The sequence below is a fragment of the Pecten maximus genome, chromosome 12 (genome assembly GCF_902652985.1).
Source record: "Pecten maximus chromosome 12, xPecMax1.1, whole genome shotgun sequence".
NCBI lineage: Eukaryota > Metazoa > Mollusca > Bivalvia > Pectinida > Pectinidae > Pecten > Pecten maximus.
This window is the reverse complement of record NC_047026.1, coordinates 35,947,016-35,967,582: the sequence shown is the minus strand read 5'-3', so window position 1 is coordinate 35,967,582 and position 20,567 is coordinate 35,947,016. Positions and strand designations below refer to the sequence as shown.

Sequence of the window (20,567 nt, the reverse complement as noted above, 5' to 3'; positions counted from 1 at the left end):
CTGATAGAGGCGATGGGGTTAATACCGAACTTTATATCTCTTTTATTAGTCGGCATTAATTACAGTATAAATCATATTGTCGTAAGTCATTAACATCAAAACATTACATTTAATAATAGATGTACCATGTTTAATTAAATTTACATCGCAGCCATCTGATTTAAATAAACCAATCATTGATAAGACGATAGTGTTGATTTAACAATGCGGCTCGTCCATAGTTAACATAAAAGGTAAGAACAGACATACGGTATAAAATTCCTTCTGGATTATGTGGGAACTTTGCCCTGGTTACGAACGAAAAGATTCCTTAATAGTCGCTGACAGCCGACTGACATTAGTTAATGTAATGTTTCAACAAATACTACACACTACATGTGTGTTTTTACCTGGGAGGTAACGAGAACGGCCCAATGTAACATTGCACTGGAACAAGGGACCATTGTCTTGATGATTTAAAAATAAACAATATTATAAACAAATATCAGGTCTGCAAGTAGGAAGTCAAGAATAAAGTAGCTGATTATATATGATAGGGGACGGAATTTGAAAATTCGGGTAAATAAAATTGAAATTTGAAAAATAGTAATAACATTGAACATGAACATGTACAACTGGTATCGATTTTTCGGGAAATTAACTACAAGATACTGGTCATGTTTTCTTATACAATAATGGACGGGTGATATTTGCCAATGGTTGATGAATGTGTAGTAACAGCAGGAAAAAGCAGACACGCCTGTAAAACGATGCTTCACTTTACCGAATTTTGGGGAAATAACCAACACTAAGCTGTCAAATATTGGCGTAGATGTGAATGCTTGGTAATAGTGAAAGCAAATATATAACATTGGTGTAGCGAGATAGAACTTGTTACAATTATTACTAGCATGCAACATGACAAAGAGGAAAGAATGCTCATGACGTCGTGTATACCGTATATATATAATTGGAATTTTGCAACGCAACGAAAGCTATTGTTTTATTCGGTTTACTAAATCTCACCGACATGACGTTTAGTATATAATCGAAGTATCCAGCAATTTTCAGATAGAAGGATGTTAAAATAGGAAGGGAGGGTGGGTTTTTACCTGTCTCGGTAGCTTGTCCAAATATGGCTACCGGATATACTGTGCGAACGGGAATATCTCCAAGATTAGGGGAGGTAACCTGGTACGCCACACAAAGCAATGAATAATTCCTGTGCATACTAGAAAAAGAAATTTTATAAAAATGTATCGAACTAGCCCCAAAATTGATAAGTTGGTCTTCATATGATAAATTGAATTATATTTAAGAAATCATTTTTAATATTACAAATTAACACATTGAAGTTTCTTTGGTGAAAAGTGCTACGAATTAACAAAACGTTTCTCTGAGGAAAATATTACAAATTAACAAACCGTTCACTCATCAACATAATGCGAATTAACAAAACTTGTATTAATGAAAATATTAAAATTTACCGGAACGTTTTCTGATCGAAATATTACGAATTTCTCCTATTGAAATGTGACAAATTAACACAACGTTTCTTTGATGAAAATATCATAAATAAACATATCATTTATCTCATGAAAATATTCAAATTTACATGGAAATTTTTTTTCTAATTGACAGCATATTTCTTTGATAGAAATATTACAAAATAACCCGTTTCTCTAATGAAAATAACGAATGCGATTTTTTAAATTATAATTCTTATCCAACTGTTGTAAAAAGTTCTCTTTGATACATGACCATGGACATTTTTTTTCTTACAATTACCATTAAAGATATTTTATTCATCTTCCTTCTTTGTGATGATGCAGCCAAGCAAACATGTATATTAAACAAATTAAACTACATACGATTGTACAATGACAATAGGTGGATTGTGCCGGTCTCATTATGACTGTCTACGACAAATCAGTGCACCGATTGTACAGAACAATGATTGACGGCCTGCCTGTTATCCCCCATTAGTCAAAATAAGATTATCACTAATTAAAAATCCTAATCTACCAGTTGAATAGGCAAGAGCCTAACTATCCCTGTATCTAATTTATTATTATTTTATAGATTATCGCATTCTTACCCTGAAATGTCATCTTCAAATAAATGTCACCCCGTCCAAATTTGAGTTGTGGTAAGATTAAATACAAACATATAATTTAGACAATTAATGTAAATAAAGTATTTGATCCCGTGATATACATGGAATGTTAAATTGAAAAAATAATTATATACGATAAGTGAACAGCATAAATTTGGGGGGAAATGGAATGGCTTTCAAGATAGCATGTACATGTACATGTACATTTCGAAAAAACAACCTTTTTTTTTGGTAACAATGATGTTTGGTCAGTAAGCTATCAAGTAAATTCAATAACCACGACCAACCTTTAAACAATTATTGAAATTTGATATAAATGAACATACACTGATTTTCCCGAAAGTTTGATCAGCAAGAAAAATAAGCCTATGAGCCTCCTGTATTAGGATAGTGATCTTATCACTTAATGTGTTGATTTTATGTCTGCTATCGCATGTACAGTTGCTCAAATCTAACACACCGCTCTCTGCCAACCACAATTGTCCGAGAACTTCGCCCTGGTTACCATCGAAAGGCTTCGTATGGCCGCCCTATTGTGTTGACAGCTAGCTTACAACACTTAGTAGAGAACAGAAACGCTATAAATTATTAACGTTTGAAGAATAAATATGTACATCATACAATGCTTTTCTGCCTAGGTAGAGATTTCTTTATCAAAGAATAATTTCTATTTATCTTTGTTTTCAAGATGACGATTTGGTACCGTGTAATATGTAAATAATTAAGGTTGTTTGATAAACCAATACCAAATAAATATTGAAACTGTAAGGATTTTCGCCTTTTACTAACAAATATGTACTGTATCGTAAGAGTCACACTATGCCTGTCACCAGCACCGTTATCAATACATCACCGCCACCACAATTATCACCACCACAGTCATCACCATGGTCACCACCACTACGTCGACCACCGCCGTTATCAACACCAAAGTCACCAACACCAACACCATTACATCCACAACCACCGTCAATATCAACAACATCACCACCGTCACCAACATTACCACGGTCACCGACACTTCCATCACCACCAACATAGCCACCGTCACCAACATCACCAACATCACCACCGTCACCAGCATCACCAACATCACCACCGTCACCAACATCACCACCGTCACCAACACTACCACTGTCACCAACACTACCACCGTCACCAACACTACCACTGTCACCAACACTACCACCGTCACCAACATCACCACCGTCACCAACATCACCACCGTCACCAGCATCACCACCGTCACCAACACTACCACCGTCACCAGCATCACCACCGTCACCAACACTACCACCGTCACCAACATCACCACCGTCACCAACACTACCACCGTCACCAACATCACCACCGTCACCAACATCACCACCGTCACCAGCACTACCACCGTCACCAACATTACCACCGTCACCAACATCACCAACATCACCACCGTCACCAACATCACCACCGTCACCAACATCACCATGGTCACCACCACTACGTCGACCACCGCCGTTATCAACACCAAAGTCACCAACACCAACACCATTACCATCACCAACACCAACACCGTTACATCCACAACCACCGTCAATATCAACAACATCACCACCGTCACCAACATCACCACCGTCACCACCGTCACCAACATCACCACCGTCACCAACATCACCGTCACCAACATCACCACCGTCACCACCGTCACCACCACCACCGTCACCAACACCACCACCGTCACCAACATCACCACCGTCACCAACATCACCACCGTCACCAGCATCACCACCGTCACCAACACTACAACCGTCACCAACATCACCACCGTCACCAACACTACCACCGTCACCAACACCACCACCGTCACCAACACTACCACCGTCACCACATCACCGTCACCAACACCACCACCGTCACCAACACTACCACCGTCACCAACATCACCACCGTCACCAACACTACCACCGTCACCAACACCCACCACCGTCACACAACATCACCGTCACCAACATCACCACCGTCACCAACACTACCACCGTCACCAACACCACCACCGTCACCAACATCACCACCGTCACCAACATCACCACCGTCACCAACATCACCACCGTCAACAACATCACCGTCACCAACACCACCACCGTCACCAACACCACCACCGTCACCAACATCACCGTCACCAACATCACCACCGTCACCAACATCACCACCGTCACCAGCATCACCACCGTCACCAACATCACCACAGTAACAAACACCGCCACCACCGGCATCATCGTCATTGGCAGTGATGGCAATTTTATCGTCATACATTAACCCATTAAAAATATCTTTTAATGTCATGTTTAAAAAGAAAACATATTCCGTACTAAAATATGTCTTATTTCTACAAACAAAAAATGCGGGCAATTAAGCCCTGTTTAGGTCATTCGTAGAGTTAGATATGTCACATAAATCGGATGGACTAATAAAGAGTTGTGGATACCGTTACGTTAACCATTATATCTATAGAGTATGATATTGTGTTTCTATCATCTTTTTAGACATTTTTTAAAACGTATATTATTTGTGTACGTATGCAGAAACAAATGTAGTGTTGAATATGAATTTTGCTTCGATTGTTTAAATATCTTTTTACGAGACAATTAGTGTTAGTGACTTTATCAGACGGGAATGTGCATAGACTGTACCGGGTTAAACTCCCCACATTATCGTATAGATGATCGGGTATCTTAGGTCATAATTACAGGTATATACTTTGCAATTGCGAGAAATAAAGAAGTCATAATGGAAGATAAGAAAATGGTGTTTTTTCAAAATTAATTAAACAGATTTGATTAGTATCTTTCTCAATCAGTCATTAAGTCATAATTGGCAATATGTGCTAGTTCAGCCAGTTCAATTATAAGATGCCAGACCATTTTGGCACGGTTCCACAGCATGTGCTGTCTAATTTCCCACGAAAAGCGTACTGTTCTTATCTTTACAGCTGTCAACATATATATCGGAAAGGTTTTGTTGTTGAATATTTCTAGTCATTATTTGGCGAGCGATTCTATTTTATATGACAAATTGATATAATTAATCAATACATTATTGTATGTAGATAAAACGCGCGTGGTTCCGTGTAAAGTGACTGATAACACGGCACAAATTTTGTGGTTTTGAATTATTCACGCGTAATATATGTTTCGACATTTTATCTAATTAAAATTCATATCAATCAACTGATAAACAATTAAGATAGAATCGATGACATACGATTGTTGTGCTGCCAAAATATACTTGCGTTAGGATTATAGTAAGTAATTCGATGTTCGTCTGATCTACACTACAATCAAAATAGAGGATGTGATCAACCTATATTAAATCCATATCTACATATCAAATCAATCAGACAACCGTTTGTTCAAAATATTTTCCTGGTTATGTTCATCAAGATAGCATTGCAACATGAAAGAATTTATAAAAATCACGGTAATATTGTTTTGGAAACAATGAGTGCAGTTATTCAACCGAACAAAGTTCAAAAGAGTCATGCTTATGTTTATAGCCGGGTAAATTGACATCTAGTCGGACTAAGTGATGTCAAAGATAAATCAACTACTGTTAATGTATGGTATGGCTTTGATCGATGATGGATTTGATCATAGTTAACAAAACTTCTAGCCGGAAAAGAAATAGTTCCATCCAACTACTCTATTACATAAAGATGTGTGCATTTAAAAATTCAAATTGCATAAAAAACACAAATATTAATATGTAAAGCTAAATACCAAAGGATCTATGTCTTCAGTTACGAAATAAAAATTGGTATGGCCGCTTCAAGAGCGGCGCTTCCAATCAAAACATGCTAAGTTTTGTTCAGTTTAGAACATCGAACATCACATCAGTTTTCCTGAATCGGTACAAACAGCGTCAGTGCATGATATTGAGATCCTCTGGAATGTTTTGAATTTATCGTCCACATAATGATCTAAATATGACCTTATTGCAATGTTTGGTATTGGTCCAACGGGTCACACAGGTACAAAACACGAGTCATCTATGTCATGTTTCTGTCAATAGTGATACCGACTATTGTTAATGAAGTTCAGACTCAATATTTCATCCTCATCGAATGTTATAACGGAGTTCCAACTAGGGGCTTGTACTACTAGATACCTATCATCATTCGTTGTTCTGTTTTAATACAGAATTTATTTTACACGAGGATTACGCGATGATAACGTAACGGAATAGGTACAAAAAGCGTATGACAGAGTGCAATATCATTACTTTTCCTGCAAATGCTTCAATATCATTTTAAAATGCATACATCGGTTAATACTGATATATACAGACTGGTGCCAAATGGAATCTACTGTACAGCGAAGTGATATCGATCGAACCAAAGTCTACATATTTGTATGTTTTAGCAGCTATATTTCAAAAGGACGAATTCAACTGAGTTTGAATGCCACGTGTTTCTATGGAATTAAATGTAGACTGGTGTGATGGTGTTTTGGTTGTACACATGATTGGTGTATCACATACAGAACCTATTGTAGAGTTACGTTCCCCAATTATACAAACATTTTAAATCAGCATTTGTGTTCAACAAAATCCACTTCCTAACGTTTGGTTATAATGTAAACAGAACAACACAAACACAACTGAAGTGTCCACCTAAAGGCTTATTCTGTTAGAGCATCCTGTCTGATTCTCCTTCTACTTTTTCTCTTTATGCAAATCAATGTTTTTGTTTTTATGTTGCAATCTTTTAATGATTTAAAAGGCATATATATGTGCTATCTGTAGAACCCACACACTGGATTATTTGATACGAGACGGTATGGATTTTCACGAAATTTGCGTGATAATAATATCAATTGTTAACAATTTGGTGTGAGTTGTTTTCCTTGTTTTGATTGCATGGTTGTTTCGATCAAGGTTGAGTACGGGTATTTTTGTTTCTGAGGATAGCAATACCTGCAACGACACCTGCCGTGCTTAATTGGTTGTATTAGTTATCCCTTCACTGTTAAAAACTACATTATATATTTTATTTGTTTGTGTAGCGATGTGTTTATATACATTCCCGACGCATCTAGGAAAGATATACCGTTTTAATCCTTTTTTATCATTTTTCAAAAATTCGAGGATTGAAATCAATGCGTAAAAGCAAATATAAGTATGGTACATTATATGAAATGTTAGATAAGGTAGCATTCAGTGAGCAATTTTAACATTTTTAAGCGGTTGCCTTTTTAAAATGTAAACTTCACCTATTTTACAACAATTACAACACAAGCTTTATCTCATAACTACACCCCTTTAACATATGATATCCTATGTACTTAACCTCGTAATATATAATATAATACAATAGTATCTTGTTTACATCACTGGTACTGCTTTGGAGTTATTGGAGCTGCTTGTTATATACTGTAGTTATGTAAAATAATATTATGTTTTGTGTTTGGTTGTCATCTTATGTTTAATTTCCCCCTCTTAACCTTATTTCAAAGTCTGTATGCATTTTAGATCGTACTATGCAAGTCCTTATTCGGTCTTTCTTTTTATACTTTGCTATATTAGCATATATATCATAATTATCTCCCGTTATTAAGCGATAGTAGTTTTAATACCTTGTTACCTTACTCTGATATCCATGTCCTATGTGTGTCGTAATAATAGCTCTACAAGCTTATGGATTGTTTCGTATATACGACTATAAATACACTTTCTTGTATCTTGTACCTTTTTATTGTTTTTGTTTTTGTCAATGTGCTGTTGACCTGGCCACACTCAATGTGCTGTTGACCTGGCCACACTCAATGTGCTGTTGACCTGGCCACACTCAATGTGCTGTTGACCTGGCCACACTCAATGTGCTGTTGACCTGGCCACACTCAATGTACTGTTGACCTGGCCACACTCAATGTGCTGTTGACCTGGCCACACTCAATGTGCTGTTGACCTGGCCACACTCAATGTGCTGTTGACCCCGATAGCAACGCATCATCAAAACAAGGCACCAATGTACGACAAATTGGCCCAGTCGCTAACTATTACCGTAGTCGTTGGAATGACAAAGAGGGGATGATCGACATGATACCATTGTGTATGTTTGCGATACTCTGGTTATCACTTGACCTAGTAGAATAACGTGAAGATACGTGCAGGGAAGCAGACTGACCTTTCCTCAAGGCTATTAGGTCTTATTTTCCTTTAATGGTTTTTGAAATATTACAGTGTTGAAAATTGAGGGATTTGTCTTACCTGGTTTGAACTCACTCCGAACAATACTTCAGACGTTTCCGGATACATGTATATTAGGTCTGGGTCCAATATTATTAGCTGTCCGGATATTTGGGCCCGGTCCTCCGTTTCTTACATATATATTGCCGTGATTGAATTCCCGCCGTTGTTGCTGTAGAGTCTGCCGCGAATAAACGTGAGCCTAACTTTGCGACTTATATTGTTATTTACAAGTAGTCAACGCACCACCTTGGCACGACAATACTTCAGTTTTTGCATTGACATTCAATGTTGATTCCCTTTTTTCGGATATTTAGAATTAAGTTGTTATTTGAGGATTTTTGTATTGCCATCAACAGAGAAAATTGTTTTGTTCTAATAATCTTAATGTATCATAAAACTTAACAGATACATTTACCAACTAAACAGCGGTTGGTCGAATGGCTCAGAGGGTATCAGGCTCGTCTTTCGCCATGTCGCCTGGGCAGGTTGACTTTTTCATGATATTCCAGTTTTCATCCGGGCATCAAGACTGAGTGTTGTGAAAAAATAATAAGATAAATAAAATGGAAACTTAACGAACAAAATAAAACATTGACATTTAACAATATGTGTTCGCAGGATTTCGGTAAATCAAATGGTGTAGAGAGCAAAGGTAAGAACCAAAGACATCACAACACGCAACACATACCCATAACACTATAAAGACATCACAACACGCAACACATACCCATAACACTTTAAAGACATCACAACACGCAACACATACCCATAACACTATTCCTTGCGTGGGTGATGCGACTGTCTCGTCATTTGAGATAATTAAATAGAAAGTGTGGGCCTGAGTGTAGTAGTTTAAAAGAATGTCTGATATGAATGACGGGGATAGAGTTACGTACATGGTATATATATATTTATAAATAGGTGGGGTGGCATTCTCGTCGATTGCGTCATCTTCTTGTCGTAAAGAGATCATACCGACACGTTATACCAGTGTACGAAGGTGATACGATGATGACATTTACCCGATCGGATATACTATACCGAGTTTAACTCTAGACGCTAACATCACCATACAGTAGTTATTAATGACCTTTTAATGGGCATTTAACAGACACGTAAGATTGCTAGACGGTCTCCTCTTTTAACTCTTAAAACATGGAATACCATAGAGGCTCAAAATATTGATGGTTTTTATATCCCAGAGACAGTGTCGAGTCTAAAGGTATATCAGCGTGGTAGATAGATTGACTGTTGTGATATTCGAGATTAAAATGCTAAATATACGTAATGGGCTGTTATCAGTCGGCACCCAACTAATTCTCTTGGAGGTTGCCTTTTTTCCAGTTGCCATCTATACTGCTTTATGAATGTCAACCGATACATTGTAAGATCCGCTGTCATTCATAATCAATATGAATTCCAACTGATAGTAATGCATTAGAAGTGACGTCACAATGAATGCAATTGTATATTTAAACCAATAATGAAAAGGTGCATGTATGTATTTATGTATCCTTTCCCCCCATTTAATTGCAGGAAAGTCCGACCCCTAGAACTATGATAAGGCTGGACCTCTTAACACCGCCCAGGTATGAATTTCTGCCTGCCTTCTATACAGATTGTTTAATTGACCTATAACCTTTAAACCCCGCCCAGGTATGATTTCTCTACGTCTTCTATACGGATTGTTTAATTGACCTATAACCTCTTAACCCCGCCAAGGTATGATTTATCTCTGTCTTCTATACAGATTGTTTTCGTTACCAAGCACTTGACGGTATAACCTTTTACTCTGTGTTTATACTTTGTGAGATATGAGTTTCCATACCTTACGGTTCTCAAGTGTTAATACCGGATGTGTAACATTTTAGAGAGTCACACAGCCCAGTAAAAACAAATAAAGCTAACGAGCTTTTCACATCAATCGATTGTAAAACAGGTACCAGCGTCACTTTTGTTAATCAGAATTACATGAATGAGAAAGTCATCCATGTGGTCCCGAACGAAAGCATGCGTAGGACACGCTATACTGCCGCATGTCTCTCGCATTCCCTAACAGTCGTACGTAACAGTACGTAAATACCTGAAGCTGACAAAGGCCAAGCGACCTGCTGACGTCGTGTCATCTACAAATTTAGGTCGATCAAAGTACATTTAGATCGCAATTAATCCGGCAAAGATTAGCGTTAAAGATATCCTTCTGTTAGCATGCAATCCCAGCAAAATAGTGACGGTTCGTATAGTCATAGTAATATCATTGTCTAGTTATATTACCATCAAGGACTTGTTGCTTACAACGTGTAATTATAATTGTCATCCAGTGCTGCTACAACTACAGTAAAGCGTTTAACCTACAGTGTCATACTTTATCGTTTATCGGGACAGGTAACAAAAAGGTAGCCAAACTCATCCTTTTTCACTTTCATTTCAGACACCTCGACAATATACCCCCTGTACATAACAATAACTTATACTCCAAACTAATTAATACACCCCTCCCCCTTTTTTCAATACAATACACAGCATACTCCTCTATATCATAACTTAACATGATATTCTTTATATAACATGTCATTTCTTTACTATATAATAAATCTGTCGCTACGCCCTTGGTTACTTTAAGCAATGTTTTATTAATATTTAAGTACTTTCACACAACATCACAATACAAATCACATATACATAAAGGATTTGAAAAAAACTAAACGCTTATACTAATTCTTTTCCGATATTTCTTTCTTCTGCTGATGTCAATTCATGTATCGCCACGTTTGATATGCAATGCCTTGTCCCTATATTATATAAAAATATATACGTTAACACTTGGATATCTAAAAAAAAAAGATATAACACATCTAATGAACATTTATGATCCAATATAACTTATTAAAACCTGGACATTACTCTCCTAATAGCTGACCATTTGGCTTGCCCTTGTATTAGCCCGAGTTTCCTCTGGCCCTGACACAATGTGTGGTGCGGTGTATGGTGTAAGGGCCAGAGGAAACTCGGGCCACCATTGTATATGCAACCATCAGTACGAAATGGGATTGTTTTTCTGTATACAGCAAAATACGTGCCAAGTGTAGGATATAGCCAAGCCCTTTTTGACACAAAAATATGTTCACCATTGTCTGAAGGTGCAAAATACTTAGACTTGGACTTAATGAAGATGGATATTTAGACAGCATTTCTTTTGTTTATGTTTAATATGTGCAACTTATCAGTAATCATATAAACATGGCATGTTTAATTGGATGATCCGGGATCTAACCCTGTAATATCGCGTGTTACACAGCAGAACAAGATATGCAATATCTCTAGATATCATCTCCTTTATAAAACCTTCATCTGGATTGTCGTGTAATTATCTACAATGGCTCATATGCAAATGTCAAAATCAAGCCAGTCACTCATTTCGCACCTGAACAAAACCCGTCAATGCCTTCGTGCCTTTAGGTATGTATAAAACACAGGTATGTGTATATAATCATGAATGGCTACAACACCATGTGTTGTAAACCTTATGAAGGTCGCTCGTCATACGGTCGGATATTTCCATTCATCTAGACATATGATATCTGAAATAAAGCCAGCAGTTATTGTAACTTGAACTTGACTTTAACATTCTTGGTACTCCTGAAGGATGTTATGTGTTTTCTATGATGTTTCATGTTTATGGCCTTACACCTGCTGTCTTGTGGTATTTAAGGTGTCTAAAACACGTTGGCATTTACATATTCAAAAGTGCAACTGAATAAATATTTCTTAAGAAAGGAAATATATCAAGTTTTTACATCATTTGATGTTTAATACATTCGAATTTTTATATGTAATGAATAAAACATAATCATAGTATGTCACAAGACAATACCTTTAAAATGTATTTATCTAAAAAAATGTACCATACTGACGAAGTAAGATCCATGATATACACCATATAATTACATATTTCTCATAATGGGCATAATACCTTGGAATTGGTCTCGGTGTACACAGACTGCAAAATCGGTAACTACTGCTTGACGCTTTGAAATTTGGCGACAATACTGGTAACCTAGTGTCTGCTGTAAATGACCGGTTGTGACGTCACGTGTTATGCCAAGGTGTGACATTTCAGTATGATACCACTGTAAAGTGTCCGTCTGTAAGGACTGGTTACCTCTATTCTAGTGCAATCGACCGGCTGTGACGATACGCTTCTATGCCCAGGTGCGACGTTTCAGTGTGACAACACTATAAAGGTGTCCATCGTTGGCTCGATTATCCAAGCTTTCCCTTATTAAATAACATTAATTGACGTAAGGTCCTCGAACCAACCAACAACAAACCGCGGTAATACAGTGCCTTGTGCCATTTTGTATCCTAATAAAATTGTTAGGATAAATTGTTATAATTGATCGTAAATATGTCGTTTGTAACATTTTGTGTTTGCTTTTGTTTTTAGGGAAAGAAATAGGACATTACTGTATTATAGTGAGCAACATCAATCGGATATATGGTAAACATCTACAGAGTTAGTGATGTTTGTAATACCGTAATACCCGAATATTATAAAAAGGAGGGTGCAAAAGACACACAAGATATTATTACATTTAGAGAGTTCTATACAGTATAGCCAACGGTAAATTAAACTATCAAGTCTGTCTCTAAACCAGCGTATTTCGTATGTTGTAACAAATACATTAACCACATAAACACACTGCTATATTTATTGGCCATACCACTATAACCACGTTGGTTGTCGACAAAAATGAGCATTTATTGAAAGGCCAGTTACATGTATATACATATATATATATATGAAAATAACAACAACAAAACAAACAAAAAATGAGAGTTAGCTTACTGATAAAACGCAATTAAAAATGTGTAGATACCTTGAGGCGATAGAGGAAACTCGATGACGAAAGAAATGTCTAAATCATGTTTGGAAGGCACACTATCCCGATTCTGTAATAATTACTTTTGATTAACAACGAGGGTGAACAACGTGTATAAATTATACTAGACGTATAACTAATATAACTACCCGTGTTATACCGAAACATATAAAATTATCAACTTATTGAAATATACCCGGGTCATATCGAAATGCACATTGGAAGTTATCAAATAATCACATAATTACAATATACCCTGGTCATATCGATATATACATGAGGTATGACACAATCACATAATTACAATATACCCTGGTCATATCGATATATACATCAGGTATGACACAACCACATAATTACAGTATACCCGGGTCATATCGATATATACATCAGGTATGACACAACCACATAATTACAATATACCCTGGTCATATCGATATATACATCAGGTATGACACAACCACATAATTACAATATACCCTGGTCATATCGATATATACATCAGGTATGACACAATCACATAATTACAGTATACCCGGGTCATATCGATATATACATCAGGTATGACACAACCACATAATTACAATATACCCTGGTCATATCGATATATACATCAGGTATGACACAACCACATAATTACAATATACCCGGGTCATATCGATATATACAATGTACATCAGGTATGACACAACCACATAATTACAATATACCCTGGTCATATCGATATATACATCAGGTATGACACAACCACATAATTACAATATACCCTGGTCATATCGATATATACATCAGGTATGACACAATCACATAACTGTCCTTGTGGTATCGAGCTATTTCCATTTGCTCTCCATTGTCTCTATAAATATAAAGCAAACGTAATACACATATAAAGTTATCGGCCCATAACTCTCACCTAATCACCATACAATGTAGGTGTTGGTATATGAAGAACAATGGTCGTGACATCGTCATTAAACTACGTCGTTTGTCCGACGTCTATATGCTAAAAGTATTTATTTTATTTAAAACTTGATTGATCAATGTAACTCGCAACAGCTTCTATTGTTCTGCCGTAAACAGTGAATATCCTTTCGGTGGAATATCTTGATAATAATTTTGAAATTAAATTGATGATTTTGTGTTTATTTCTACGAACTACATTTCTTTGTCGGGAATTAGTCACGTGTATAAACGACAACGTGAAATTTTATTTTGTAATGCGAAATCAATGTTACAGAATGAATATAAGAAATAGAATACAGAAATCTGGAACGGAAATATAAGTCATCAACTGCCTTCGCTTTCTCCTATATTTCTCATGGGATTGCAGACGGATTAATCATAACGCGCGATTTCAGTCTGTCTGCAATCCTGTGTTAAATATATCCCAAACAATTTAAATTTGGATTTATGGTCACAGCTTTATTGCAAAGATATGGCGACCGGTCTGCCAATAGACCATAATGGCACGCCATCAATAAATTCAATTTCAATCAAACAAATTAATTGACTGATTCTGGGAAACAGTTCTTAACCAATTAAACAACACAATTCAAATCAATTAATCAGCTGATCCTGGGAAACAGATTTCAGCTGACTACAAATCAATCAGATGACAATAATGATCAGTAGATACTGGGAAACAGATATCAACTGATTCGCATCAATATAAGCAATATACATCAATCAATATCAATCAATATACATCAATCAATATCAATCAATATCAATCAATAACTCAATAATCACCAATAATTGAACAAGTCGAATGACTTTGTGAAAGCTTGTACCGCGAAATCTGAACAAGTCAAATTGACTTTTGAAAGTTTGTAACGCGAAATCCGCCATTTGAAGTTGGTCACAATGCTCGTCACTAAGGAATAGTTTTCAATTGGGGCTGTGAATCCGTCGTCGAAAAGGGGTCAGGAGCTATGACTATCCTGCCTTCTCACACCACAGCTATAACAAAAAAGAAAAAAACAACAGCAGAACACAGATCCTATCCTAAAGGGAGGGATTATGGGAGGGTGAAGAAATAAAGTATTTAAGCAAGTACATTTTTGATAAACTTAGCCTGATAACTCTCTGGCTGATCTTCAAAAAGTTTTCTTCATTTAACAAGGGAGATAACTCGATATATCACTTTCGCCAAAAATAATTGACATCAACGCTTATAATTAATTTTTGAAAATGATTTTCTAATTTAAAACATGTTTTATGTACAATTCTAACACGATTCGTTTGCAACGCGTGTTTTTATTGGTTACGGACCATGTTCTAATCTGCGATAGAACCATGATCTATCGTGTTAAGCCACGCCCCGTTTCTAATCAAAACAATATGGCGTCAAGTTCGACTCGTGTGTAGGCATCTAGCCAAGTAAAATCCGTAATGAAATGGAACAAGTGCACACAACTTCACATAACGGTTCAGCCTGTAGAAACACATCGACACTGACTTTGTCAAAACGCACATGTCGTTATGCATACTGCAGAGTAAATCCAAATATGTCGTTTAATCTTCGGTAACAGGACTTTTACAACAATCCAAATACACCGCTTCGTCAACATACAGATCAAACTCTCGCCAGTATGGGCGTGGCCAATTGACCGACTTTGAAAGCTTCTTTCTGATTGGTCAATCCGCCACAGTATGACACGTCACTAGCGGAGGTCACAGGGTACTTAACAGCGTACTTGTAGCGATGTAAAACATTGTTTCTAAATATAGGCGATAGTAAACGTGTTAGAATGGGGATAGTCTCGATCTCGAGTTCAAACCAAATTTCATGTTCTAATCGCCAGTATAGCCACGAAAAACAACGTACTATCCCCTAATTTTACTGGTTTTAAATGGGATTATTTTTCTCAAATCAATACGCAACGTCAATTGTCGTATTGTGACGTCACATTTTTCGCGCCATTCTCGGAATTTCTTTCATAGAAAAATGAAAAGAATTTTTCGACCAATCACATTTGAGTATTTACCATGAAAACAAAGAAAAATTAATAATATCGAAATACATAGAATAGTCACATATATTTGTCGCTGATTGTCTCTGTAGAGAGAACACCCTGGATTCACCTTTGTTAACAGAACAGCTTCGCCGCCGTCTGTTGGGTTGAAAGGAGAAAGTATAGACACATCCTAGAATAACACAGAATAGCGATATATCTAGATAAATTCCAATGAATATGAATATACCAAAAAAAAATGTACCTTCTTTATCACATAACTGGTCGTCTACCATGAAATATGGCTGTGTCATTTACATCGCAAGACGCATGAGCAATAACACTACTGTGAAGTCATCAATGCTGCATGACGTCATGATAACTATACGACGTCGCTCGCTTGTCTTTATAGAGAAAAAAACATACAGTCTCGACTTATATCCTCACTAACATCAGATATGCAATGACCATAGTTTTTCACTCGTAGCTATGTTTCATAAATATATAGTCTTTATTAAACAAGTTCAATTATTTGATGTGCCATACAAAGACATATGGCACATACAATCATTTAACTCCGTATGACGCATGCTCAGATGACTTGGGAGACTCCTTCCTTTGGAAGAAAGAGGACGGTAACAGGTTGAAGGAAAGGATACAGGTTTTTCTCTAAAGCAAACTCGAGAACAATGGGTGTCGATAAGACCATCTCACCGAACAATAAAAATATTACGACATCATAGATGATTGAAAACAGCTAATGTGGAGGGATGTTGTATAAGGAGTAAAGGCCCCAATTATCATCAACCTCGTCAACAGAATGCCGTCCTCCCATCAAAATTTAGAGTCATTTCTGAAACCACGATCGTTTTCATAAAAGAAAATATAGTATTTCTTTGTTTTCTTTTTTTCTTTTTCTCGATACCTTGGGTTTCTATTTTCAGGTATGAGAAATTCATTTCAAGTCAGGGTAATCTTGAAAAGCAAAGCTTTAATAGTTGATAATTAAAATGGCAGAATATCTGAATGCAGGTAAGGGAAATTGCATAGAAAAGCCAGATATGAGGGAAAATAGTCTTTTGCTCGTAGATCTGAAGGATATTGATTTTCTACGCTCGGGTTCAAAACATCGTAAAACCCTCGATAGGCCTGGGGTGTTGCCACATTTTGTGACCCCTCAGGTAGAATATTGATATCTTTCCTACCTACATATTCAGAAGAAAGACATTTAAATTAATACGCATTCATTCAATATTTCGTTTGTAGTAGGAAATCAGGAAATTATGAATGCTCAACAACACTATCGTCCCAGAAAATAGAATGCTTCTCATTGAAAACCCACTGATAATCCAATTATAAGAGCGAAGCTCTTCGGGCAGCGAAGCTGCCCGAGCGAAGCTCTTTACCGTTAACGTGCACGTATGTACAGTATTCTAGTCCAGCTTCGCATAACGTCGTACGGGATGGTACAGCCTGAAAATTTTCTGCCGGAAGTGAGCGTGTGTGCAACCCGCTCCAGTTGTCTGCAGAAACTGTATAAAAAGTCGAACGTTACGTAAATCCAGTTGGTGTGTTCATAATGCTGACTAATTATTTTTGTAAAAAATATCTGTTATAGTGTGCGAATAAAATGTAGCTCGAGTTATGGTTTCGAGGACGGAACTGGGAACATGCGGCATATTTCCGATGATTGCCGAAAATGTACCGAGATGTTGCACCCTCCATGTCGTTCCTAGGCAACGTGGTTGCTATATAAATCTAGCCAATCAGATCGCGAGGTCGATTGTCCGCCATTTCCTCCGTCAACTTGTCGGACCTCAGTTGAACACCGCGAGAATACATATGTAAACAGAAAATAGTGAAAACGTGCTCGTGGGGAACTGGCAACAGTTACGGCCGATACCCTGATAGATTGGAGGGCGGTGGTGTATATTCTACAATTCATGGAACCTAAAACGTAAGTAAAAGCGACATAAAAAATGAGCTGGGGGTGGGTGAAGGCGTACAAAAGCATGTCAAAACGAAAGTAGAAGCAACAAGGTAATGTCACCGTTGTGTACTGTACAGTAAGACTAGTGTAATGAAGTACATGTATGTGAAGTACATGCATTTACTGCGAAAGTTTGGAGTCTTGTCTTCATGTATTTAGTCACCAACAGTGTACTTTCACTTTCTCGTGGCAAGGTTTAACGTGCAGTCTGATATGTATCATTGTATGTCTGGTGTAGTAATAGGGACAGAGGAAACTCGGGCTATCTGATACCATTTGAAACACACTCATCATGTATGCATGCTTTTATTACAGTTAACTTATACCACAGGGGCATGCCTAGCCTTATATTAAAAAAAATAGCTAGGTATACCTATATGAAGACTTTATATATAAGTATTTCTGGCTATTTTTAAAATATAAGACGAGACATGTCCATGTGGTTATATCAAATTCATTAGCTATTAATTTCAATAGTATGCCAAAATATTTGTTTCCGTTGATTTCTCAGTCCATCTTGATATTTCAAAACTGAAAGTAGGATTTTTTTTGTAGTGATGTACCATAAATTAAGCTTTTTTCAATAAATATGTATAATTAATAGTGTTTAGATCATGCCTTATACATGTATCAATGGTGCCCAATACCAGTTTTAATTAAAAGATGATAATCTCTCAAATCTTACTGTATTTCTAATTCTACTATAGAACACAGTATATACATAAGGTTGGTAGAGACATTAAGTTTACATTGTAGTTACCAGCTATGTTACTGTTACCAACAATATTAATGTTGCAAAATTACATCTGATTCACACTTAACCTTATTTTCCCCTCACAAATTACTAAATGCACTGCCACATGAAATGTGTATATTACTGGAATGTTTCTATTTGGCACTAATATTTGGGATATCTAATGATAATGTGATACTTTTTTAATGGAACACTTTCCTGTTGATTATCATATTGGCATTGAGTCAAAATGAAAATATTCTATAACTAAATATTTAATAACCACATTTGAATCTATAAACCAGTCAAACATAATGGTGTGACAGCTTGACTAATTGTATGCATTTGATTTTCCTTCCTCTATAAAAAAACATCAGTAACTACAATATAATACAAGTGAAATTTTGAAACTGTCTAATCTAATCCCTGAGTGTTATTAATCCATGACCTTATCCACCATCAGTAAACATATCTTATCCGACCCCACCCCCTGAGTATTCTAACATCCATGACCTTGCCTGATATGAATCCTGAGCTTTCTAATTTACCAATTAAAATACATGTAAAATGTATGTACATATGTTTTCTATTTTCTTGTCTATAAAGTAAACAGCAAGCATGTCAAAAGACTTTATGTATAGGGTGGGAATAGCACATACATAGAATATATACATCCTATTTGTTGAGATATTGTAAAGCATACTCCGGACATGTAGAAAAATGAAAGCTTTAGCTTTAAATAAGAGTGTTGTCATTAAATGAAAAATATAAAAGAAAAAAACATTTGTAACTATTGTATTTTTTCAGATACAGCTTTGGAAGTTTTGTCAGCAGCAGCTTAAATAAAGAGGCCAGAACAACAACTACATAGATATGAGCTGCTGAATTTGCACCATGAACAACAAAATACTACATCTTTCTCAAGTGTTATATTGATAGTGAAATTAAGCAGAAATAAAATCGATTGACATCCTGAATTGTAACTGTTGTCTAGATTTTTTATCCATCCTGGATCCACTTCTGGTTATAACTAGAAATAACATTGTTAGACCTGTACTGTACTGTACTGCACTTTATAGTTTTAATTACTATACAGGTTTGGGTATTACATATTTTAAATTACTCATTTAAGCATACTGATTATTCTACTTTGTATCAATGCTAATAAGGGGAAAATAATCAAAGACAATTAACAGTCCAGTGTCTTGGTTATAGCTCTGTCTACATTGGAACTTAACAATTGTTCCTCTAATCAACCACAGGGACATGTCTTGTCTTATATTAAAAAAATAGCTAGAAATACCTATATAAATTAACATATAGATATTTCTGGCTACAAAATGTATTTATTTTTAAATATAAGACTAGACATGCCCCTGTGAATCAAGTTTACATGTTCACCATTGGTGTTGAAGTGATGCAATTTTATGTTAATCATTACATGATCATTACATGATCATTACATGGTGATTTTTCTCAAAGACTGAGAAAGCACATCTGTACAGATATGTATAAAAACTGGATTTTCTGGGAAGATTTAAGAAAAAATTAAAATTGGTTCAAAACACATCATACATGGGGCCATATACCTACAGTTGAACTGCTGTTTAGAAAACTCTCATTTAAGGTATATACAGAGATATATGTCTGGTATATAAACACATTATATGCAATAAATCATTCACAT

At 36.3% G+C, this 20,567-nt stretch overlaps 1 protein-coding gene and 1 long non-coding RNA gene across 2 annotated transcripts; one reads left to right on the top strand and one right to left on the bottom strand.

The window, feature by feature from the left end:
* Window positions 1–2,907: 2,907 nt before the first annotated feature.
* LOC117339023 (glycine-rich cell wall structural protein 1-like) lies at window positions 2,908–4,387 on the bottom strand. Its single transcript, XM_033900386.1, has 2 exons — window positions 4,065–4,387; window positions 2,908–3,946 (listed from the first exon to the last, which is right to left on the bottom strand). The coding sequence occupies exons 1-2, from the start codon at window positions 4,385–4,387 to the stop codon at window positions 2,908–2,910; spliced, it is 1,362 nt and encodes a 453-aa protein (XP_033756277.1).
* A 13,132-nt stretch (window positions 4,388–17,519) lies between these two features.
* On the top strand, window positions 17,520–19,857 carry LOC117339131. Its single transcript, XR_004535091.1, has 2 exons — window positions 17,520–18,114; window positions 19,688–19,857. It is a non-coding gene; the product is annotated as an uncharacterized LOC117339131 (long non-coding RNA).
* The last annotated feature ends 710 nt before the right edge of the window (window positions 19,858–20,567 follow it).

What these genes read in the sequence shown, in the direction of transcription:
- LOC117339023 (XM_033900386.1), bottom strand. Translation starts at nt 4,387, where the DNA reads ATGTATGACGATAAAATTGCCATCACTGCCAATGACGATGATGCCGGT. An exon ending in GTTGGTGACGGTGATGTTGT is followed by an intron (nt 3,947 to 4,064) that starts GTGACGGTGGTG and finishes TGACGGTGGTAG; the next exon opens with TGTTGGTGACGGTGGTGGTG.